Source organism: Propithecus coquereli, unplaced genomic scaffold, assembly GCF_000956105.1.
Source record: "Propithecus coquereli isolate 6110/MARCELLA unplaced genomic scaffold, Pcoq_1.0 Scaffold26, whole genome shotgun sequence".
NCBI classification, from domain to species: domain Eukaryota; kingdom Metazoa; phylum Chordata; class Mammalia; order Primates; family Indriidae; genus Propithecus; species Propithecus coquereli.
The window spans coordinates 6,066,989-6,085,726 of record NW_012148174.1 but is presented as its reverse complement, the minus strand read 5'-3'; the positions used below and the strand labels follow the sequence as shown (position 1 = coordinate 6,085,726).

The 18,738-nt window shown below is 48.7% G+C and overlaps 1 protein-coding gene across 2 annotated transcripts in view; it reads left to right on the top strand.

Annotated features, from left to right (window-relative positions):
* The window catches only part of FAM13A (family with sequence similarity 13, member A), a 207,150-nt gene extending 196,037 nt beyond the window's left edge, over positions 1–11,113 (top strand). For both annotated transcript variants that reach the window (XM_012647212.1, XM_012647213.1), the window contains 5 exons: positions 100–195; positions 1,602–1,685; positions 6,784–6,980; positions 7,516–7,617; positions 9,683–11,113. In XM_012647212.1, the coding sequence (XP_012502666.1) occupies positions 100–195; positions 1,602–1,685; positions 6,784–6,980; positions 7,516–7,617; positions 9,683–9,809 (606 nt within the window). In that variant the 3' untranslated portion in view covers positions 9,810–11,113. The remainder of the gene's footprint in view (positions 1–99; positions 196–1,601; positions 1,686–6,783; positions 6,981–7,515; positions 7,618–9,682) is intronic.
* The last annotated feature ends 7,625 nt before the right edge of the window (positions 11,114–18,738 follow it).

Below are 18,738 nucleotides of genomic sequence, written 5' to 3'. Positions count from 1 at the left end.
GTTGCGTCACCTGGAGCAGAAGGGCGGAGAGCATGCCGGCACAGCTGGCGGCGTGAGCCCAGGAGCAGGCTCCTCAGCTCTCTCGTTCTTGTTTCTCAGGTCACGAAGAGTGAACGTCAGGTCATGAAGCCACTGTACGACAGGTACCGGCTGGTGAAACAGATCCTGTCCCGAGCCAACACCATACCCATCATTGTGAGTACGGTGCCTTTCTGTCGTCGACACAGAACCTTTCTCCTCGAGTAGGCCCTGGATAGATTAACAGCCTCCTCACTGAAGAGTCGGCTTTAACAGCTGAATCAGTCATTAATACCCATGACCCCCAAGCTTGAGGAATGAAAACTTTACCAAAGACTTGCCAAAACTGAGCAAATCTAAAGCTGATAGAATTTTTCCCTTTTGAGATACGTGCTTTGGCTGTATACATCCATCTGACATGTGCTGGCCAGAGACAGGGCCCCCAGGGGACAGGGGCCGTGCTTGCTCCAGTCATCCTCACCCAAGAGAGCGCCTCTCTGGTCCCAAGGTCCTCTGTTAGTCCCTCGCCATGCGAGCGATGGATAACTCCCTTGGGAGTCACATCCAGGGAGAAATCTAAGGAACTCAAGAGACAGGCCTCTCTTCTGAGAGGGTGTGGGAAAGTCTAGGGAGGGAGGCTGATAAATTGAGAAGTTGCTGGCATTGGCCACCAATCCTTGGACGTAGCTGCTTTTGGCCCCTGGAATTTGACTCTGTCAAGAGCAAGGAGCAGCCCTTGAGCTATGGGAAAGCCTTTCGGCCCGTCCTCCTGCCTTTCCCAGCCTCGGTGTCCACCCTGGCGTGTGATGGGGGCAAGGCCGCGTCCGTCTCTCGGGAAACTCTGCCTCTGGTTCAGCGCTCTCGTCTCCTCTGCTGGCCTTCGGGCTTTTTAATAAGCAGACGCAACCTCACTTTGCTGTCGCGGTTGAAATGCACATTCACGGTAGCCGCTGCTCCTGTCTGGCCCTGCCTTAAATCTCCTTGCTTATTTCTAGGCCCACCTAGGACGTGATCCTTGTTTCCTCTAACGCTGTACTTGTTTTAATGAAGAAGGGAGGGTCTATGGACCCGAGGCAGGTGTATTTGAAGAAAGCTACTCTTCTTGAAATTTCTTGGAGAATAAATTGAACTAACAAAGGAATTCAATCAAAGAAATCATTTTCATTCTATAGTTAGGAAACCTTAGTGTCCCTCAACAGGGTGAATGTACTACAGAGAAGGCAGATAACCTTTGTATTGCTTTTTGAGCTAACGCTATTCTCCTTGGTTTATTACAGCCAAAGCCGTCCTGTAGTTACTGTGCTTCGGGGGGGGGGTCTCTCCCCAGGTGTTTGTAGTGTTCGGTTAACACAGGACGTGCTGTGCTCGCTCCACTGTGTCCTCTCGACTCACGTGTGCGGCTCCAAAGGGAAGCGGCACCTTAGAAAAGCAGTTCTGTTGTTTCAGGCTTTCCGGGGAGTGTCTGGCCAGGAGGGGTTAGAATACGAAGGTAAAAGACAAGCACTGGTGAGGGCAGAGGCGGCGAGAGCTGGAGGGAAAGGGAAAGGGTTCGGAATGTAACTACTTGTTAACGCCTGTCGCAGGGTTCCCCCTCCAGCAAGCGGAGAAGCCCTTCGCTGCAGCCAATTATCGAGGGCGAAACTGCTTCCTTCTTCAAGGAGATAAAGGTGAAGACCTCCAGCTGCTAACTGGTTGCTAAGTCTGCTCACTTCCTGCTCCTCCCTCCCTCCTGTGAACGGAAAGGGCTTGTGATACGGCCCTTCCGTGAAGGCTGCTTGTAGAACTCCCTAAAAATCAGCAGCTGCACGTAACCAGTTTTGAACAGTCCCCTTTTATTTATATTATAGACTAGCTGGTTGCCTTGGTTTCATTTCTCTTTTTTTTGTTTGTTGTTGTTTGTTCTGCTTTTACTTCGTTTTCAGGAATTGTTATTTTGATTTTGTTTCGCACACTGTTTTTTGTTTGGTTTTTGTTTTCCCTATTTGGGGAGTGGATTTTCTACATTGCAAAATCTGGAATTAGCTCATTGGGCCAACTTTAAAAAAAAAAAAAAACCTCATTGAGTTTATAGAAAAATCAAAATTTAACAAAGAGTATATATATGTAACATGCAATGAAAAACTATAATTTTAAAGACAAATAGTAGCCTTTGGCAGATGTGCAGCGCAGTTTCACCCCTTCTTCCTTCCTCTTGGCTTTGCCCTGGCGCACTGAGTCCTCAGGACTAATTTTATAATCTGTGACCATAGTGCTCTCACCGGCAGTCACTACAATGTGTGCCCTGATTGTTTTTCCAGTAGTAATGATGGATTTTGCACAGATAATCCTTGTCATCAGTGGCTACTTTTGCTAGAACCGGGGGTGTAATCTGTGCCCGCAGATCAACGTGTCTGTGCGGGGCCCTACTTGGCCTGTACTAGGTTCAGCCTCTCTCATGGTTTTGTTTCTAGAGGAGCAAAACAAACTGGACTACCTTATACGGAACTCTTGAGATAAAAAATCAAAGGCAAACTTTTTTATTATTATTATTATTTTTTTTTTTTTTTTTTTTTAGCAGTTATTTAGTTCCAAGGCGGGAATAATTAAACCCGAAGCAGAAGTGAGTTTTAAGAGTTTCACTTTGTTTCTGTGACAGTGTCAAGCCTGAAGTGTCATTTACTTACTGTAGTTAGGAGTGATTATTTCAGAATGTGGGGGCTTCTCTGAGGGACACCAATTGAGAAACTCTCCATTTTCTTGCTTGAGGTAAGGTATACACGCTGCAGAGTCTTCTTTATTCCTTTTCTGACCTGCAGGGATCTTGCATACTTCATATGCCTCGTTTTAAGGTATTAGGCAAGGACTGTGTTCACTGTTCATGCTATTTTTAATAGAACTTGTTTTACGAAAGTGCTCTAAAGGTGATATTGGGAAATTTGTGCCAGAATGCTATATTACGTCTTAACAAATTAGAGCTGTTTTCTTACAATAAGCCTTGATGTTGATGAAAGAAGACAATTTTTATCTAGCTGGTAATTTCACACAAGAATTAAGCCATCATAATTGAAGAGATTTGGGTAATTGTGTGTATAGAAATTAGCATGTTTCTCTTAGAAGCATGCAATGAAACTGTTACTAGATAAAAATGAGTTCTTGAATACATCCAAACTATGACAATAATTGCATCACTAAATGAAGATATCCTAATGGTGCTCTTTTTAGAAGAGGACATTGTTCCCATTCTTATCCTTCAGCTTGTTTTTTTCACAAGTATATTTTGGCATGGTTTATTTACTGGCCCACGTAATGGTCAAAAGCTCAGATAATTTTGCAGCTATTACATTGCTTTTGTAAACAACACTGCCTTTTGGTTCATTTTGTTCCAACTGGCTGGGCTTATTAGGGTGTATTTGGACTGCTAATTTTTGGCATTTCTGATACACTGAGAATCGGGTGTGTGTGCAGATAAGATTGTAACTTAGTGGTTTCATTAAAACTCACCCCTTGTTTGAAATGCTTATGGCAGGGGACCAGCGGTATATGAAAGAGACCCAGCTCAAGTTCTGAAGCCCTAGCTCTTCCAACCCAAAGAAACCTAGAGATGATCTAGTCAGTTCTCCTCTCTAACATAAGAATCCTCTGTTAAAACTTGTCTGACGGAATAGAGACACTGGCCCTAGGAAGATACTCCATCCGCGGGCTTGAAAAGCGCACAGCAGTCAGGAGACTAAGGTTGCTCGTTACCTGGGCTGAGTCTCAATGAAAGCATTTTGTAGCATTTTATAATTATCTTTTTAAGTTATAAAATACAACATAATTATATAATATGCAATTTTAGAATATATAAGTTTGATAAATATATCACAACAAAAATAGTTGCAATTATAATATTGATAGTTATCAGTTTATCACACTCTATCCAGTAGGCTCAGGTTTGCCCTCTGGAGCAGCACGGAACCAGGGCACCGCCCCGCCCACCCCCTCCCACCCCTGTGAAATCTTCTCTTTTCCACGTTCCTCTTACCGTTCCTCATGTAATGCGGGTTCCAGGTTTTCAGCAGTCTACTAGCTGTGCCCTGCTGTATGCACGCACACTGGCTTATCTGTGTGCCTCTTAAAACCGATACCCAGAACTGCACACTGTCCTATGTGTGGTTTAACCAGCACAGCGAACCAAAGACTAGTCCTTCCTGTGATCCGGGTGGCTGAGGCCTTTTCGGTTCTCCAGCTTCTTGCCTGTGCAGCCGTCAGTGTACGGTGAGTTCACCGTAGCTGCTGCAGAGCAGGGCGTCTCAACCTCAGCACTGTCGGCACTTGGGCCAGATAACTCGCGGGGCGCTGTGCTGTGCTGGCTGGGATGCTCACCGTCATCCCTGGCCTTCCCCCACCGGCTGCCGGTCGTGTGCCGCCACCACCCCTCCCCACTTGCAACAACCAAAAACGTTTCCAGGCCTTGCCAGATGTCCCCTAGGGGACAGAACCACAGAACCACCCCAGGTGAGAACTGCTCACAGCCCTGTCTCATGGCTGACTCACACTGCTGTGGACTCGTGCAGCCCCCAGCTTCCTTGCCGTCAGTGGGTCCAGCTTTTCTTTTTCCTAACCTAATCATAGGACCTTGAATTTTTCCAGTTTGTTACTTTTTACACTTGTTTCAGCCTTATGAAATGGATTAAATCTCGATTGTGTATTCTGGCATACCAGATATCCCTGCCCACTTAGGATCTGCACATGTCATCAATGTGCCTTTGATGTCTTTGTCCTGGTGACTCAATAGTACTGAGTGACGCAGGGTCAGGTGAGGACCTGCTGTGACCTCCCATCGGCTTCTTCGTCACCACTGGGTCCTCTGCAGCCGTGGGCAGCCAGCTCTCCTCTCACAGGTCTGCCCACCTGATCCTCTATTGAAAGCCAGATATCATATCGATTCTATCAAGAAAGGAGAAATAGTTTCCATGATTTGCTCTGAAGGAGCCAGCGCTTGTCAGCTGCTCACGGTTACGGAGAATCCGCCCTGGGTCCACACCACCGACGGTTAGGGTCTTAGTGAAAGATTTGTTTTTGCTATTTCTCTTTTTCCCCATGATTTTCAAAGGTTACTGAGAGTAATTTTGTTAGGTTTATCTCACAAACATTGAGTGCTCACTACGTCCAAGGCATGTTTTCACATTTTTAAGTGATCTCGGACTTTAGGATATAATCGATAAGACCTGGATACCTGATTGCATTAAAGTAGTTAAGTTCTTCTCTGTAACTCCATTCAGCACGTGTCTCGGGCGTTCATGCTCTTCTAACAGCTTGACGTTCTCTTTTAAAATTGAATTACTCGACTGCTTAACAGACATTTTTTTGACCACCTACTGTATGTAGGCACTGGCCAAGCTCTGGAGACAGCAGCAGCCAGGCCCAAATTCCTCCCTCCTGTCGGGTGGTTCTACCTGGTCTTCTCCTTCCAGGCGAGGGGGAGGGGAACAGGGCGCTGATGTGCAGTCTGTGCCAGGAGCCTTATCAGGTACTTGCCATGTAGCATCTCAATTTTTATAAAAACTACATAGATGAGAATCGTTACCTCCTCTTATAAAAAAAAAAAGAGAAACTTTAAAATTATCATTTAAAAAGTCAGTTTTACTCTGTAAATTTAAAAATATTTTTAATAGATTTTTCAATTTAAATTATTATTGAGGCATTTACTTCTGTGGACCAAGGAAAGAGACTAAAGATCGGAAGTCACAGCTGAGACGATCTGGAAAAGCCGGCTAGCTTTTGCCAATTTTACCTTGATAACAGTAATTTTAATTGTATAATGGTCCTTTGTTGTTTTGCTTCGTTTGCTTGTTTATTCACATCATTTTTCTAAAGAGGCACCGTTATAAACATACTAAAACTTATGGTCAGAAAATCCTCGAGTGCAGTTTGCATGTGTGTACTCTGGCCTCCAGCGGCAACTACTGCTGCCCAGAGAGGTGTTGGCTGCGCTGGCACCGAAGCCACTGAATGTTATACTTACTGTTGCCCATGTAGCTACACTTTTAACCAAGTTTTAAATTTTTTAAAAATTTAAGATATTCTCTCTGCTCTGACTACATTCAGGCAGTAAATAACATCTTTTGAAATCTTTCACACTGATATTATTTCTTCCTTTGGCTTATATAGCTTTGACTTCATTGTTTTGCCATTTGCATTATCAAGATAGAATATCATAATTTTCTTAGAATCCTGAATGTTGAAAAATACAGTCATGGCCCTTGGAAATTCCTTGAAAAAGCTTATAAATTTCATGATTTCAGTCTTCTCTAAAATTTTGTATGTTAAGCAACCACAAAATATTTTCTAATCTCAACTCTTAAATAGAATGACTATAGTGTTTGATTTCAGAAAATGTTCAGAACCTAATAAAAAGTATCTTCTCAGACGCAAAAGTAGAATCCTCTAAAGCGCTGATCACTGGTGGGGGATTTTGTTTTGTACTGTTGCAGTGCTAGAAATCTGTAGATTCTTTTGGTTCATTTGATTCAGGATATAAATTACGAAGACTGTTCCATCCTATCCTTGGCCTTGACCACTATTAATCATGCTGTATACTCATTTTTAATAGTTTTCCCTATTTAGTGCTTATGTTATTAAATCCGTATATATATTCAGTGATACACATAATCCATATCCATATGTGTTGCTAAATGTAGAGAACAAACTACGTGGTGTCTGAATAATTAAATTATTTTGAAAGTATACTTAGAGTGCCCCCAGAAAGTGACCAGACTTTTATTGGGGTTGCTGTACCTCCAGGAAGAAGAGGAGGGGTCGGAAGACGATAGCAACACAAAGCCAGACTTCACAGTAACTCTGAAAATGGATTTCAGCGCACGTTGCTTTCTGGACCAGTTTGAAGATGATGCCGATGGGTTTATATCCCCAATGGATGACAAAATACCATCAAAATGCAGCCAGGACACAGGCCTTTCAAATCTCCACGCTGCTTCGATGTATGTCGTTTTCGTTGTGGTGTTGAAATGTTTGGGTGAAAATAACTTTTTAGCCTTTGTATTTAAAAAAATTGGCTGACACAACACAAGTGACCACTCTGGGGTGTGTCTGTGTGGGTAAAACAGTGATTTTTTTGTTGTTGTTGTTGTTAAATTGTGGCTCAGCTTTTTCACATATGTGCAGGAACTCTGGAGATCTTGCTGAAACAACCAGAAGGTCTCCATAAATGGCACTGTGCAGCTCCGTGTGCCACAGCCCGTCCTTTAACACACGCTGAGCACAGACGCCATTTCTTTCCTCCAAAGAAAAATACGACAGGGTGCCATGGGGTTCACGAGGCCCAAGAATTCTCAAGTAGCAGGAGCCCCCAGAAGCTGTGTCTTCTGCCAGCAGGTCTGGGCTTTCAGGAGCTGGAGGACATCCGCTTCTGCGGACCTCACGCCTCTCCCCCTTCTCCCATCAGCTTGCACATTCGCTACGTTGACAGCAATTCAGACTTGGCTTAATTTTCTTGAAATTTTTCCTCCTTGTTAGACCTGAACTCTTGGAACACCTTCAGGAAATGAGAGAAGAAAAGAAAAGGATTCGAAAGAAACTTCGTGATTTTGAAGACAATTTTTTCAGACAGAATGGAAGGTAGTGCTGGTGACCCCCACCCCTTCCCCTCCCCACTGTATCACCACACACACCCGCCTCTCCCCCGGGGGACCTGGTCCTTGGGTTCATGCCCAGGGACCCAACCTTCGAGGCTGACAGCAGATGATGAGATTGGTGTGACCTCCAGGAAGGAATGCTCCTTGGCTGGTGTCCAGGACTGATGCAGATTCAGCTGACACTTACCAAACCTGTCACAGCCAATTCTCGTCTAAAACCTGCAGCCTGAACCTGAGTTCCCAGCTTCAGGTGACACTAGAGTTTCTTTTCCCCTTAAGAAACTAGAGGAAACACAGGGAAAAGGAGGCTCTAAATCTTACTGATTTTTAAGTTCATTTTAAAAAACAAAGGTGATGGTCGCCAAGTTTGAATGAAAAATATACATGAGAGGCAGTAAGTCCACTGGTTGGTATGTCACCTTTCTCCAGTGAGTCTTAAGGCACAAATTAATCATCTTTATATGGCATCAGGCTGAGAAATAATCATCATGTTTACAGGTGACTGCACACACAATGTCTTGCTTCAAATCACAGCATGAGCCCAAGGATAGAACCAGGAATCGATTTGCAGTGCTTACATTGGAGTTAGGTTTTATCACTTTAAATTGGCTTTATTTTAATCCAAATTATTTAAATTGTGTAAATATCGTTTTTCTTGATTCCCCTTTTACACTTCTTAAAAGTCAGAGAAGAAATAAAAGCACCATAAAAATTAACTTTGGCATTTAAAACGTATTTTAGTTCAATTAATACATAGATTTAGGATCTCTGATTTGGATGTATCCTATAATGACTTCCCCAAGATTTTGATACCCAAATATTTTTTTCATTCCTCACATTGCAGGATATTGAGAAAATATAGATGATAGATTAAATAATAACCACCAAAAACAAATCAGGATTTACTGTTTTGTGTTTCCTTCCATTCTTTTTTCTAAGCATATTTTTGGTTTGTCAGTTTATCCTTTCTTATATTATTGTCCTCACATCATTCACAGATACCCTGCATGTGAGGAACTCTGTAGCATCGTGTAACCCAAGTTTTAAGAAAGTGTAAGGGTGGAAATTGAACTGTAGGGACTTAAGATATCATGAGATCTAGTTCCAGCCCGTCATCTCTGAGGAGACAGAAGCCTCTCCCAGAGTGCCGCGGGGACCGGGTGCCAGATGTTCCGATTCCCAGGCACCTGTGCCTTGCCAAGAAGCCACTAGAATTCTTTCCTCTAGGAAAGCGAGAGAGGGCATGAACAAAATCAGTCTTTTTATTTTTAGCTCATTGAACACATGAAGCCGCATGCCATTTCCTTTGCCTACGTTTGCTCTTCAATAATAAGTAAAGGACCACTGTGTTTCAATGTTTGCCACATGCATTTCCCAGTGACAGGGGACAGTCACTTTGCAGGGAGCCTGACTCCCTGTCCTGGTTTCATCACGTGTAGCGTATGGACAGCAGCCCCCTTTCGTCAAGGTGTCGTAAGGGTTACGTTAGATCATGGATACAGAGTATTTAGCACAGGGCTTGCCCCATGATAAGCTCTCAATTAATACTTATGCACGTAAATATTATTCATATAAAATTAGCAAACTATAAGGGCTTATTAGTATCATGCAACCCAACTGCTGAATTCCAAAACTAATTTTATTAACTTTTGAAAAACCTGTAAATTGTGGATGTGCCAAATGCCAATTAGAAATTTAATGGTTCGTTGAATGAGAAAACAGTAAGTATGAGTAAAGGATTTCAGAGTATGGGAACTCTTACTGTGAATTCACATACTTGAGAGCAGAGAGAGATTTTCTGCATTTCATGTCATTCTGTACGACGCCAGATTAACTCGGTAAGAACTCAGTCGCGTGGTGCCTCCTGGGGGAAAGAGCTTTTCATTACTTGTAGAATCAGTGTTGCCAAGTGGGAGCAAGACAGGAGTTGGATTTAGACAAGTGGACAAACGGCAGAGTTTCCCCTGATGATGAGCTGCCTGATGCGCAGCGTCATCCAGGAGACGCAACCCGTGATCCTTCGCCCCGTTTTCTTTTCTTTCCCTCAGAAACGTGCAGAAGGAGGACCGCGCGCCCATGGCTGAGGAGTACGGCGCGTACAAGCACATCAAGGCGAAGCTGCGGCTCCTGGAGGTGCTCATCAGCAAGGGGGACGCCGCCGCCACGTCCGCGTAGGGACCAGGGGCTCGGGCGCAGAACCACCCTCCCGCGGCGAGGAGCAGCTCCCTGCGGCGGGCCTGGGCCTGCGAGGCCGTGGGGACCAGCTCCCGGTCCTGCCGCAGAGGCTGCGCCAAGGGCGCCGTGACCTGACTTGGGAAACGGGAAAGCCAGGGTCGCTGTGCGCGCGCACTGCAGCGAGAGCCTTCCCGACACTCGTGGAACAAGCACGACACAGACACGCTGGTCTTCCCTGGGTCACCCAGGAGCCCGAGACCGTTCTGCAACGGTGAGGAAGACAAGCTCGGACTTCGCAGAGCCAACTGCTGCGGCTCCGTGCTCGTGACCTCTGCGCAGAGCTGCGCCTCTCCCGCGCCTGTGACTCGCTTTCCCCGTCAGCTCTCAGGTAGATGGACGCTGCCTACGGTCATACCTTCGAGGCATTTCTCCAAGCCGCCCTCAGCCCCTGCACAGTTCAGATCCCGGGCGAGGACCGAGGGAGCGGAGCAGCGGCTCGGTCAATGCCGGCTTGGAAATCAGGTGATGGGGCAAGAGCCTGGAGCCTCCTCCCGGACGCCGACCGCACTTGACAGCCTCCAGTTCCAACGCCGGACGCCGAGCGAGGCCGGCACCGGCCAGACCCCAAGCGTCTTGCTTCATTCTCAGCCCAGGGCTCGAGGATCGCGGAAGACGGGGCCTCCTGCGCGCCACCGGAGTGTAATTCTGCACCGAAACCCCCACGCCGATGGGTGAATGTAGCGCTCCCCAAGGCAGAATCTAAACCAGACCATATTCAAGACTAAAAAGAAAAAATAATGGTGTGTGGCCCATTATTTTTTCAAAGACTTTGTCACAAAGCTGTCTGGACATTTTGGAGGGACCAGGGAATTTAAGACGCCAAATCGTTCATCTCTTGAGTGTGCTCGAGGTCATTTTGTGACGTGTTGTTACTTCTCACCATTCTGTCTGCACCGACGAGAGAGGGTTCCGGGTGCACCGCTGTGAGGTCCAGCACCGGCGTGTCGCAGGCTCTGCCTTCCGAGCACGGACTGCGGGATGCACAGGAGAGCGGGCCCTCCTGCACGTTCTGAGAGTCGCCTTCTTAAAGGGTACATTTTTGTTTTACTACATAGAAGAAAAAGAACATACAACTGTACCGACCTGTTGGCAATTCTGAAACTGGGTCTTGGGAAACTGGCCGGTCAGATTGGATTTACAGCAGCGTCTCCTGTTGCTGAGGGAGGCAGCAACTTTCCTCTGTCCGTTGAAAATTGTCGGAGTGGGGGGAAGAACGCCTTTACGTTTGCTCTCAAAATAATCGTGTAGAAGCATGAGCTATGTGTTGAAAGTACCCAGTTTCAATTCACACACTTTAAAGATGGTACATAATCCTATAAATTTAAATGTACATAAGAATATAGTTTGGAATTCTTTGCTCTGTTTACATTGCAGATTGCTATAATTTCAAGGAGTGATATTATAAATAAAATGATGCACTTTAGGACATTTTCTATTTTTGAAAACTGAACATCAATCATTCACATGACCAAAAATTTTGTTTTTCAAAAGAAATACATGTCTGGTCTTTTTAAAATAATTGTTCTCTTAAATAAGCTATGCTATAAATCAAATCATTACCAGTTAACTTTTAAAGCACATCTGTTCAAGAGTATTCTTTTGGAAAAATACGCTACAAAATTTTTTTTAAAGCTCCCTATAAATAAGAAGCTACTAAATGTTTTGAAATCTGTTGTTTCTGCCAAAGGTAAATTAAAAGATTTATTCAGGAATCTCCATTCAAATTTGTATGATCCAATAAAGAAAACACCAAGTTATAGTAAAATAAATTTTGTATGGAATTTCATGCTTTCCTTTGTAATTTCTAATCTATTCTTCACGGAATGGAGCCCAAGTGAAGCGGGGGGAGCCCCGTTTACCCCAGAGCCTATTTAAGACGTGGGAGGCGGCGGTTTCTGGCTCTGCCAAGGCCAATGTGTTTCCCCAGCAACCGTCTGTGCGGCCCAGGATGTCGAGACGCCAGATAGAGGCAGGAGCTTAATTGGCTTTGAGCAGACAGATGCTCCGGACTCGGGTTTTTCCTTTGCCCTTGTGGGAATGTGTGTGTGTATTAGTACATGCCAACAAGATAAATGTCGGGGTTATTTAATAACAGCGATAAGTAAAGGAAAAGCATAAACAAACTTGCTTCTATGATAAGAATTTGAGATGCCAGAAGCTCGTGATTTTCGTCAGCACATGCTTTTATTGTGTTCATTCGGGAGTAAACACTGAAATAGGTGTTTGTATTATGCTGTCATCATTGCTGCGGTTCCTCTTTGAATCATTTAGGTTCCAGTTCACTTTCTAAGACATGTAAGTACAAGGTTTAGGATAAAGGCCTGCTGAGAAGTTTTTCATGACAGAAGTTTGTCCTGTGCTGGTAGAAGAAGCTGGCACAATCTTGATTTCGTCTTTAATGGCAATTTCCCTGAGTTGGAAGATCCCCAAATTTCAAACTGGCATGCTAGTTTTTTTTTAATTGCCTACTGGAATGCACGGAGAGCTTTTAGGTAAGATTTCTTCCCTTTGGTTGCCAATTTGAAGTCAAAAGATGACTTTCCGTCGCCAGGGCAGGACTCAGTGGTGGCTCCGTAACAGCAGCGTGGTTTTCGCTTTGTCTCCTGAAGCGGTGCTTGCGCGCAGCGGGAAAGCCTCCTGCAGTGTGCGCCTGCTCCCCGGTGTGACGTTTCTAGCCCAGGACAAAGGCCCCAGGGCCACGCCTGTGTCCTACATACTGTATTACGGTGTCCTGAGGCCGGCAGTCTGGATGCGGAGGGCTGGGCACGATTGCCAACTAAGGCTGTCTTATCGGGGTTACGTAGTTCTTTGGAGACAAAATTGGGCCTCGTATCCAGAACCGATCACAGATTTACACAGAAGATCAAGTTTTGAAGTTTGTTGATTTTTTTTTCTTTAGAGATTTTTAACCTGATGACTGAGATGCCGTTTTCTTCAGGGTTAAACCTTCCTGCTTTCACAGACAGTCGAACACCACAGACTGTCGCTGCTGTGTGCAGGCCAGCTGTGGCCCAATTCTGTCTTGCTGCCAAGAGGGACTCTTCCTGACACGCTGGCCTGCGTGGTTGTGCCCCGGCTGGGGAGAGGCGCTTTCTGCACCGAGACCGACGCCCTGCGCTGTTCTTTTTCAGAACCCGCTTGGTTACGTCAGCGGGGAGGGACAAACCGATACCAAAATGTCGAAGCTGTGTTTCCTATGAGGCCCACGGGGTTGCAGAACCCAGAATGTGCTTTCCGTCCCTTCATTAATTCCTTTTGTTGTTCTTCCCACTTGACCTTCAAAATGCACTTAACAGTCTATTTTGTTAAAAGACTGGGTGAACGTTTTCTAGTTTTTATATTCAAATTGTGCACACTGGCACCATTTCAAATGGTAGCCGACACGGCACACTGCAAACGGGTAATATCTAGGTACATGTGCTGGCACCGCACAGCGGCACTGGCCACTGTCCCAGGCAGAGATCCATGTCCTCTACCATGATCCTTCGTGATACATGTGTGTGTATAGGCCAGGGCCAAATTACAGAGTTACACTGATACACATATAAAATCAACGTCTGTGCGTTTACAACTTCTTGCTACCAAGCTGCAGTTCTGTCTCTAGAGAATGTCACTGCCTGGAACCAGGCCATGTGTGTGGCTCAAGAAATAGGCTCGGCAGATCTAATTCTCCATCTGAAAAATAACCTACACAGTCACGAAAATCTCCAGACACGGATAAAGTTATAGTGAATCACACGGGCCCAGAACAATGTTTAGGTGACATGGAAGCAGCAAGCATTTGAAATTGCCATTGTCCTTTTAAATGGAAATTGAATGAAAAACATTATGTACCTTTTTGTACGTGACTATTTTGTATAAACTTAAAATGTTTTGAACCGTGGCAGTTCTGAAACTGTTGGCATCGTCACCGGGACCACGTGACTGAACTGGCGCCGGGGCCAAGCACGCCCGCGCGGCGGCTGTCAACAGAACCGGCTCCGCTCTGCGCCCGCCTTGAAGACGCCTCACGGGGGCGCTGGGAGCGCGCAGAAATGAAGGCGGTGGAGCCAGTTTTTTAAAAAACTAAGGACGTTTCCAAAGTCTACGAGGCCATGACAGGTGAACACTCTCCATTTCCTACCGTGGAATGAGCGAGGCCGTCAACAACCCGCGCTGTGCGAGGCGGCGCAGTACAGCTGTGCGGGGGGACACTCACCGTGCGCTGTCGCAGCCCGCGGAGTCGGGCGCAGGGGCTTCGCCTGCACGGCGGGAACGCGACGCTCCGGGCAGACGCGCGGGTGTCCTGCACGCGGTGCGGGTTCCACACGCTGTAAGCGACGAAAGCAAGCGTTAAAAATGTACCAAACCTGGAAATTGAGGCTTGGAGTAGGTACCGCGTCCTCCTGCTGAGAGCGGGACCCAACTTCAGCGTGCAAACGCGCAGCACCGCCGCAACACGCTCGCCCTGGAGAGTTTCTGGAACCCGGGTTCCGCGTCCTAACGTGGGCAGGAGTGGCAGTGACCCTCCCTTTTCTTCAGTATTTTCACGTTGCCCCTTTTGAGGAGCCGGAAGCCCTGCCAAGTCAAGTAGGCGCGGGCGCTCCAGCCTGGTGCGAAGTCTGGCGCCCCGAGGCCCGCCGCCTGCAGGCCCGTGGCCGCCTGCGCGGGAGCGGCAGCGTGGGGGCGCACGCGGGCGTCTCTCCCCAGGCCGCCGCGCTACCTCTTCCACAAGTGGATTCTGGGTCCTCAGTCCCCGAGCGGGGCAGCGCGCCAAGGCGTGTACAGCGTCTCACACGCGCCAACAGCCACAACTCCCCAGCGCTGTTCCAGAATCCCGGCAGGCGCACAGACGGGCTCCGCAGAAACCGGGGCTGCCGACAGCCTGGTTCTCACTGTTCCCCTCCAGCACCAAGGTGGCGCCGTAAATTAATATTACTACATTAGAGACAGAAACGGTCTCGGGCGTTTGCAGGGCTCCGCCCTGAAGGAATACGTGAGCGTGTTGGTTTGCGCATCAAAAACTGCTCCGCCTCAGGAGGGCGTCTCAAAGGTCAGTGGCAGCTGCTTTCCAAGGTGACGCTGCGGTCTCAGCCCCGTGGGTCTCACCTGCTTTGAAGGACGAAGCGAGGTCTGCGTGGAATCACGGGATGAGAGCTGATCAAACAGTGTCCGCCCAGACACAGATTCCTGCGGCTAAAAGCAATTAGCCCAAGGGACAGTTCCTGCTTGAACTCCTGACGACCTGTCTCAACACACTGTGACTTCATAAAGAAAATGTGGAGCCACTCTATCTGTCTGACCCTTCTGTTAAGTGACAGCTTCATCTTAGAACTTAGGAGCTTGTCCTTGAAAGACTTTGTACCCAGAGTTAGTTAGGGGACCTATAGAAGCCTTTTCAAAGACTTAACCTAAAACAACCTGTTGTTATGTAGATCTTTTTACCCCTGGCAACCGATTACTGTTCCTAGAGATACCCACGTGAAACTTTATTCGGGCCCGATGATTCACGGGGATATCGTAGGGACCCTCGAGTACCCCGCTTTTTGACTATTGTCTCTATAAATCTATAAAACTGTACCTTCGTCCCTGTGTATTCTTTTATTTCTATTATTTTCTTATCCTTTGCGACGACCCCTACCTGAAAGACCCGATTTTTGCGGGGAGCACAGCTGAAGTCCCCGCACCAAGGCTCACGCCACAGGGCGCTGGACCGCTGGGGGCGGGATGTGGCCCGACGAACTGCAGCAAGAACCAGGTCTCCGAGACCACAAAGATCCCAGGTCTCGGCGGGCCCATGTGTGTGCAAAGCCTCTGTGACTACGAATTCTGAAATTCCTAATCTTTCAAATGCTTGACTTTTTTCTTTAACGTCTTGAAAGCCATTCAGGGACGTGCAGAAACCCTCGTGTCTTCCTTCTGGTCCTGCAGCTCTGCGGGCTTCTTGGTAAGACATTTTGAGCCACTGCGATTTTCTATGACGTGCTTTTAAAGAATTTTAAAATTACTGGAGAAGATTATTCAAAGCCAGGGCGAGGGCGAGGTGGAAGGACACGCTCCTCCACGCGGCAGAGAGCAGCGCTTCGCCCGCCGGGAGACGGGTGGCCCTGGCTGCAAGGAGGGCCTGGCGTCCGCGTCCCCCCAGCTGCCGCGACCTGGCTCTGAACAGCGCGCGGACGCCACCCCGGACGTCGCGCGCCGAGCGGCTCTGCCCGCAAACCCCGAGCCCCGGCGCGCAGAGACCCGCGGACCACACTGCGGACAGGGCCCCGCCACGCGGTCTGGGGGCCCCGCCCTCCTGGAGTCTCCGTCTCTCCGTCCGCGAGACGGCCCCGCCTCATCAGGTGATCACGGGAACTCACCTGCGCGGCTCTGAAGCGGCCGCCCGTGAAGCGGCGGTGGGAGGACGCCGTGGGCAGCCGGGACAGACTCTTCTTACGCCGAAGTCCAGCGACGCCTCTCGAGCCCCTGCGACAAAGGATCTGCGTTTCCCATGGCGTTTCCCCGTCGCGCTCCGGTCCTCGCGCGCACGCGCCAGCAAGAGCCCGCGCCGTCGGCCCCGCGACCCCGGTCAGCTGACGGGCCGCGCCACTCCGGGGTCGCGCCATTCCCCTGGGGACACGACAGCAGAGGTCGCCACTATTCCTCGTCGCAAGCGAGTCGGGTCGCAACCTGCGCCGCCGCCTCAGAAGGACTCACGCCTGCCGCCCTCCTCCGCTGCCGGGGCGGGAGCCGACTTCCCCCCCGGACGCTCGGAGGCCCGATCTGCGCAGGCGGACGCGAGAGAACGAGCCGAGGCGGCAGCTGAGGCCCGCGGTGGAGACGCCCGCGCGGCAGGGACGAAGAACCTCCGGACTGAGCTCCAGGTAGCTGAGGTGTCCTGAAAGTCCTGCCTCATGGTGCACGTTCAACAACTGAAAACCAACGTGCCGTCGGGGGGCGGCTGCTCCGGTCGGGCCAAGCTCCGCCTCAACGCACCGAGTTTCACCGAAACCCGCGGCCGAAGCTGGGGCCAAGCACCTGGTCCCGCGCCCCGTCAGCCTGCGCCGCAGGACGAGCCTCCGGACGACGTCGCCCTCTGCTTGAATAAGGCCTTGCGTCCCCTCGCCACCTCCAGGCCTTCTCCCCGACAATCCGCCGGTGACCCCAACTCGAGCGCGCCCGGACTCGGTTCACCAACATCCGGGCCCCCGAGAACGCCCGGGCGGGAAGGTCGGGAGATCCACCTCTAACGGGCGGCTCTGGCTGTGTCGGGCCAGCCCGCCGGGACCACGAGCCAGTTCCTAGTTGGCACTTGCTGTCAACCTCCGTCCTCGAGAGCGCGGGCCTCTTGTGACCCTGTGGGGGATGGGGGCGAGTATTTCAGAATCTTTCTTTTCCTCCTAATCCTAAAGGAAAGGAAAGGCGACCATGAAAAGCTAATCTTGTTTAGTGTCTGGTTCCATCGGAGCTGTGTGTGTATTTTAATTCTTGTTTTAGTTTCTCAGGATGCTCAACATCGGTGGAAGCCGAATTAATTATCGTGGACTGTGTCCAGCTCCCATGGGACCCGGCCCCGGACGATCAGCTTTTACAGGCGCTAAAGACCCCGTGGTCACGCACCTCGCCAGGCATCCGGACACTTGGGGGCGGGCAGGGGAAAGCTGGTATCTGAACTCGTTCTCTTGGTGCTACGCAAACTAAGGGGTGCGCACCCCATTACTGTGGAAGGAAATGAAGCACCAAAGCCTGGACTGGCCGATCCGAGGGAAAGGACGTTACTGATGCGGATCCACAGAGCCTGCCCACGCCCTCTGGCGGGCGTGCAGGTAGCCCACTGCGCGAGGAACGGGCATCACAGCCGCGAAGCCGAGTGCGCGCCTCACCCACCTGCACCGGGGCGGCGGGGTCGACACCCCAGAGCAAACAGCTGCCGTCAGGGGCCAGCACTGCCACCCCCTCCACCGGGCTCATCCATCTTTCTCTACCAACACCTGGCTGGAAAGGCGTGGTGGTAGGTTCTGTGTCGCCCCCAACTGGAGAACTCCCACGGTCCAAGCAACAGGAGAATTTGTACCTTTTCTGAAGACACAAGGACCTGCTCTCTTCATCCCCTTCCTCATCCCCTTCAAGCTCCGCTCTGCCGTGTGAGACCCCGTCCCCCAGCACGAGGCCACGGGTGGAGCCCACCGACGGCTCCTGTCCACGCTCCGCAAAGGCGTATCAAAGATGGAGACGTTCCCAAACCAGCACACTCGCGACTCAAGCAACCCCTGCTACTAACGAAGTGGAGGGTATTACAGGCAACGTGGGCGTGATGTTCTAGACATTTTAGGGACTTAACGACTGGTTTAAAATTCGCTTGGTTCCATTTTAAGAGCCAAAGAAAACTTGAGCTGAGCAACACTTATATTTCTTATTAAAAGAAAATGCTGAAATTCTGCACATTAGCTTTCATTTTATTTAAATTATTTGCTTCTCCTCCTATGGTTGACCCTAACGTGATGTGTTCTATTCACTGGGTTTCACCTCAAATCTATTGCTGTTCTACCACATGCCCGCCCTTCATCCCACCTTTATCCCTTATCCTCTGATTAACTACTTTTAACTATTAATTCCAAACTATAGTCCTTGGAGAAATTAGAACATGCTAAGCTCTGCCCAAAAACAATCTACCTAAAGACGAAGATTTCGGTGAGAAAGCGAATTTGTGAAATGCTACGTGCTCTATTCCCTCTTAGGGAGTCACAGTTATCTAAGAAGTCTGAATAAAGTGTAACTTTCTTTAACCCAGAAAGAGCCAAACCTATAATGCAAACCACCTTTTCCCTCCTCGCACAAGGTCTTTTCCAATGGGAAACTCATTCCTGCTTGCTGGGAAAGGGCTCGCCTGTGTGCTGAGGGTCTCCCG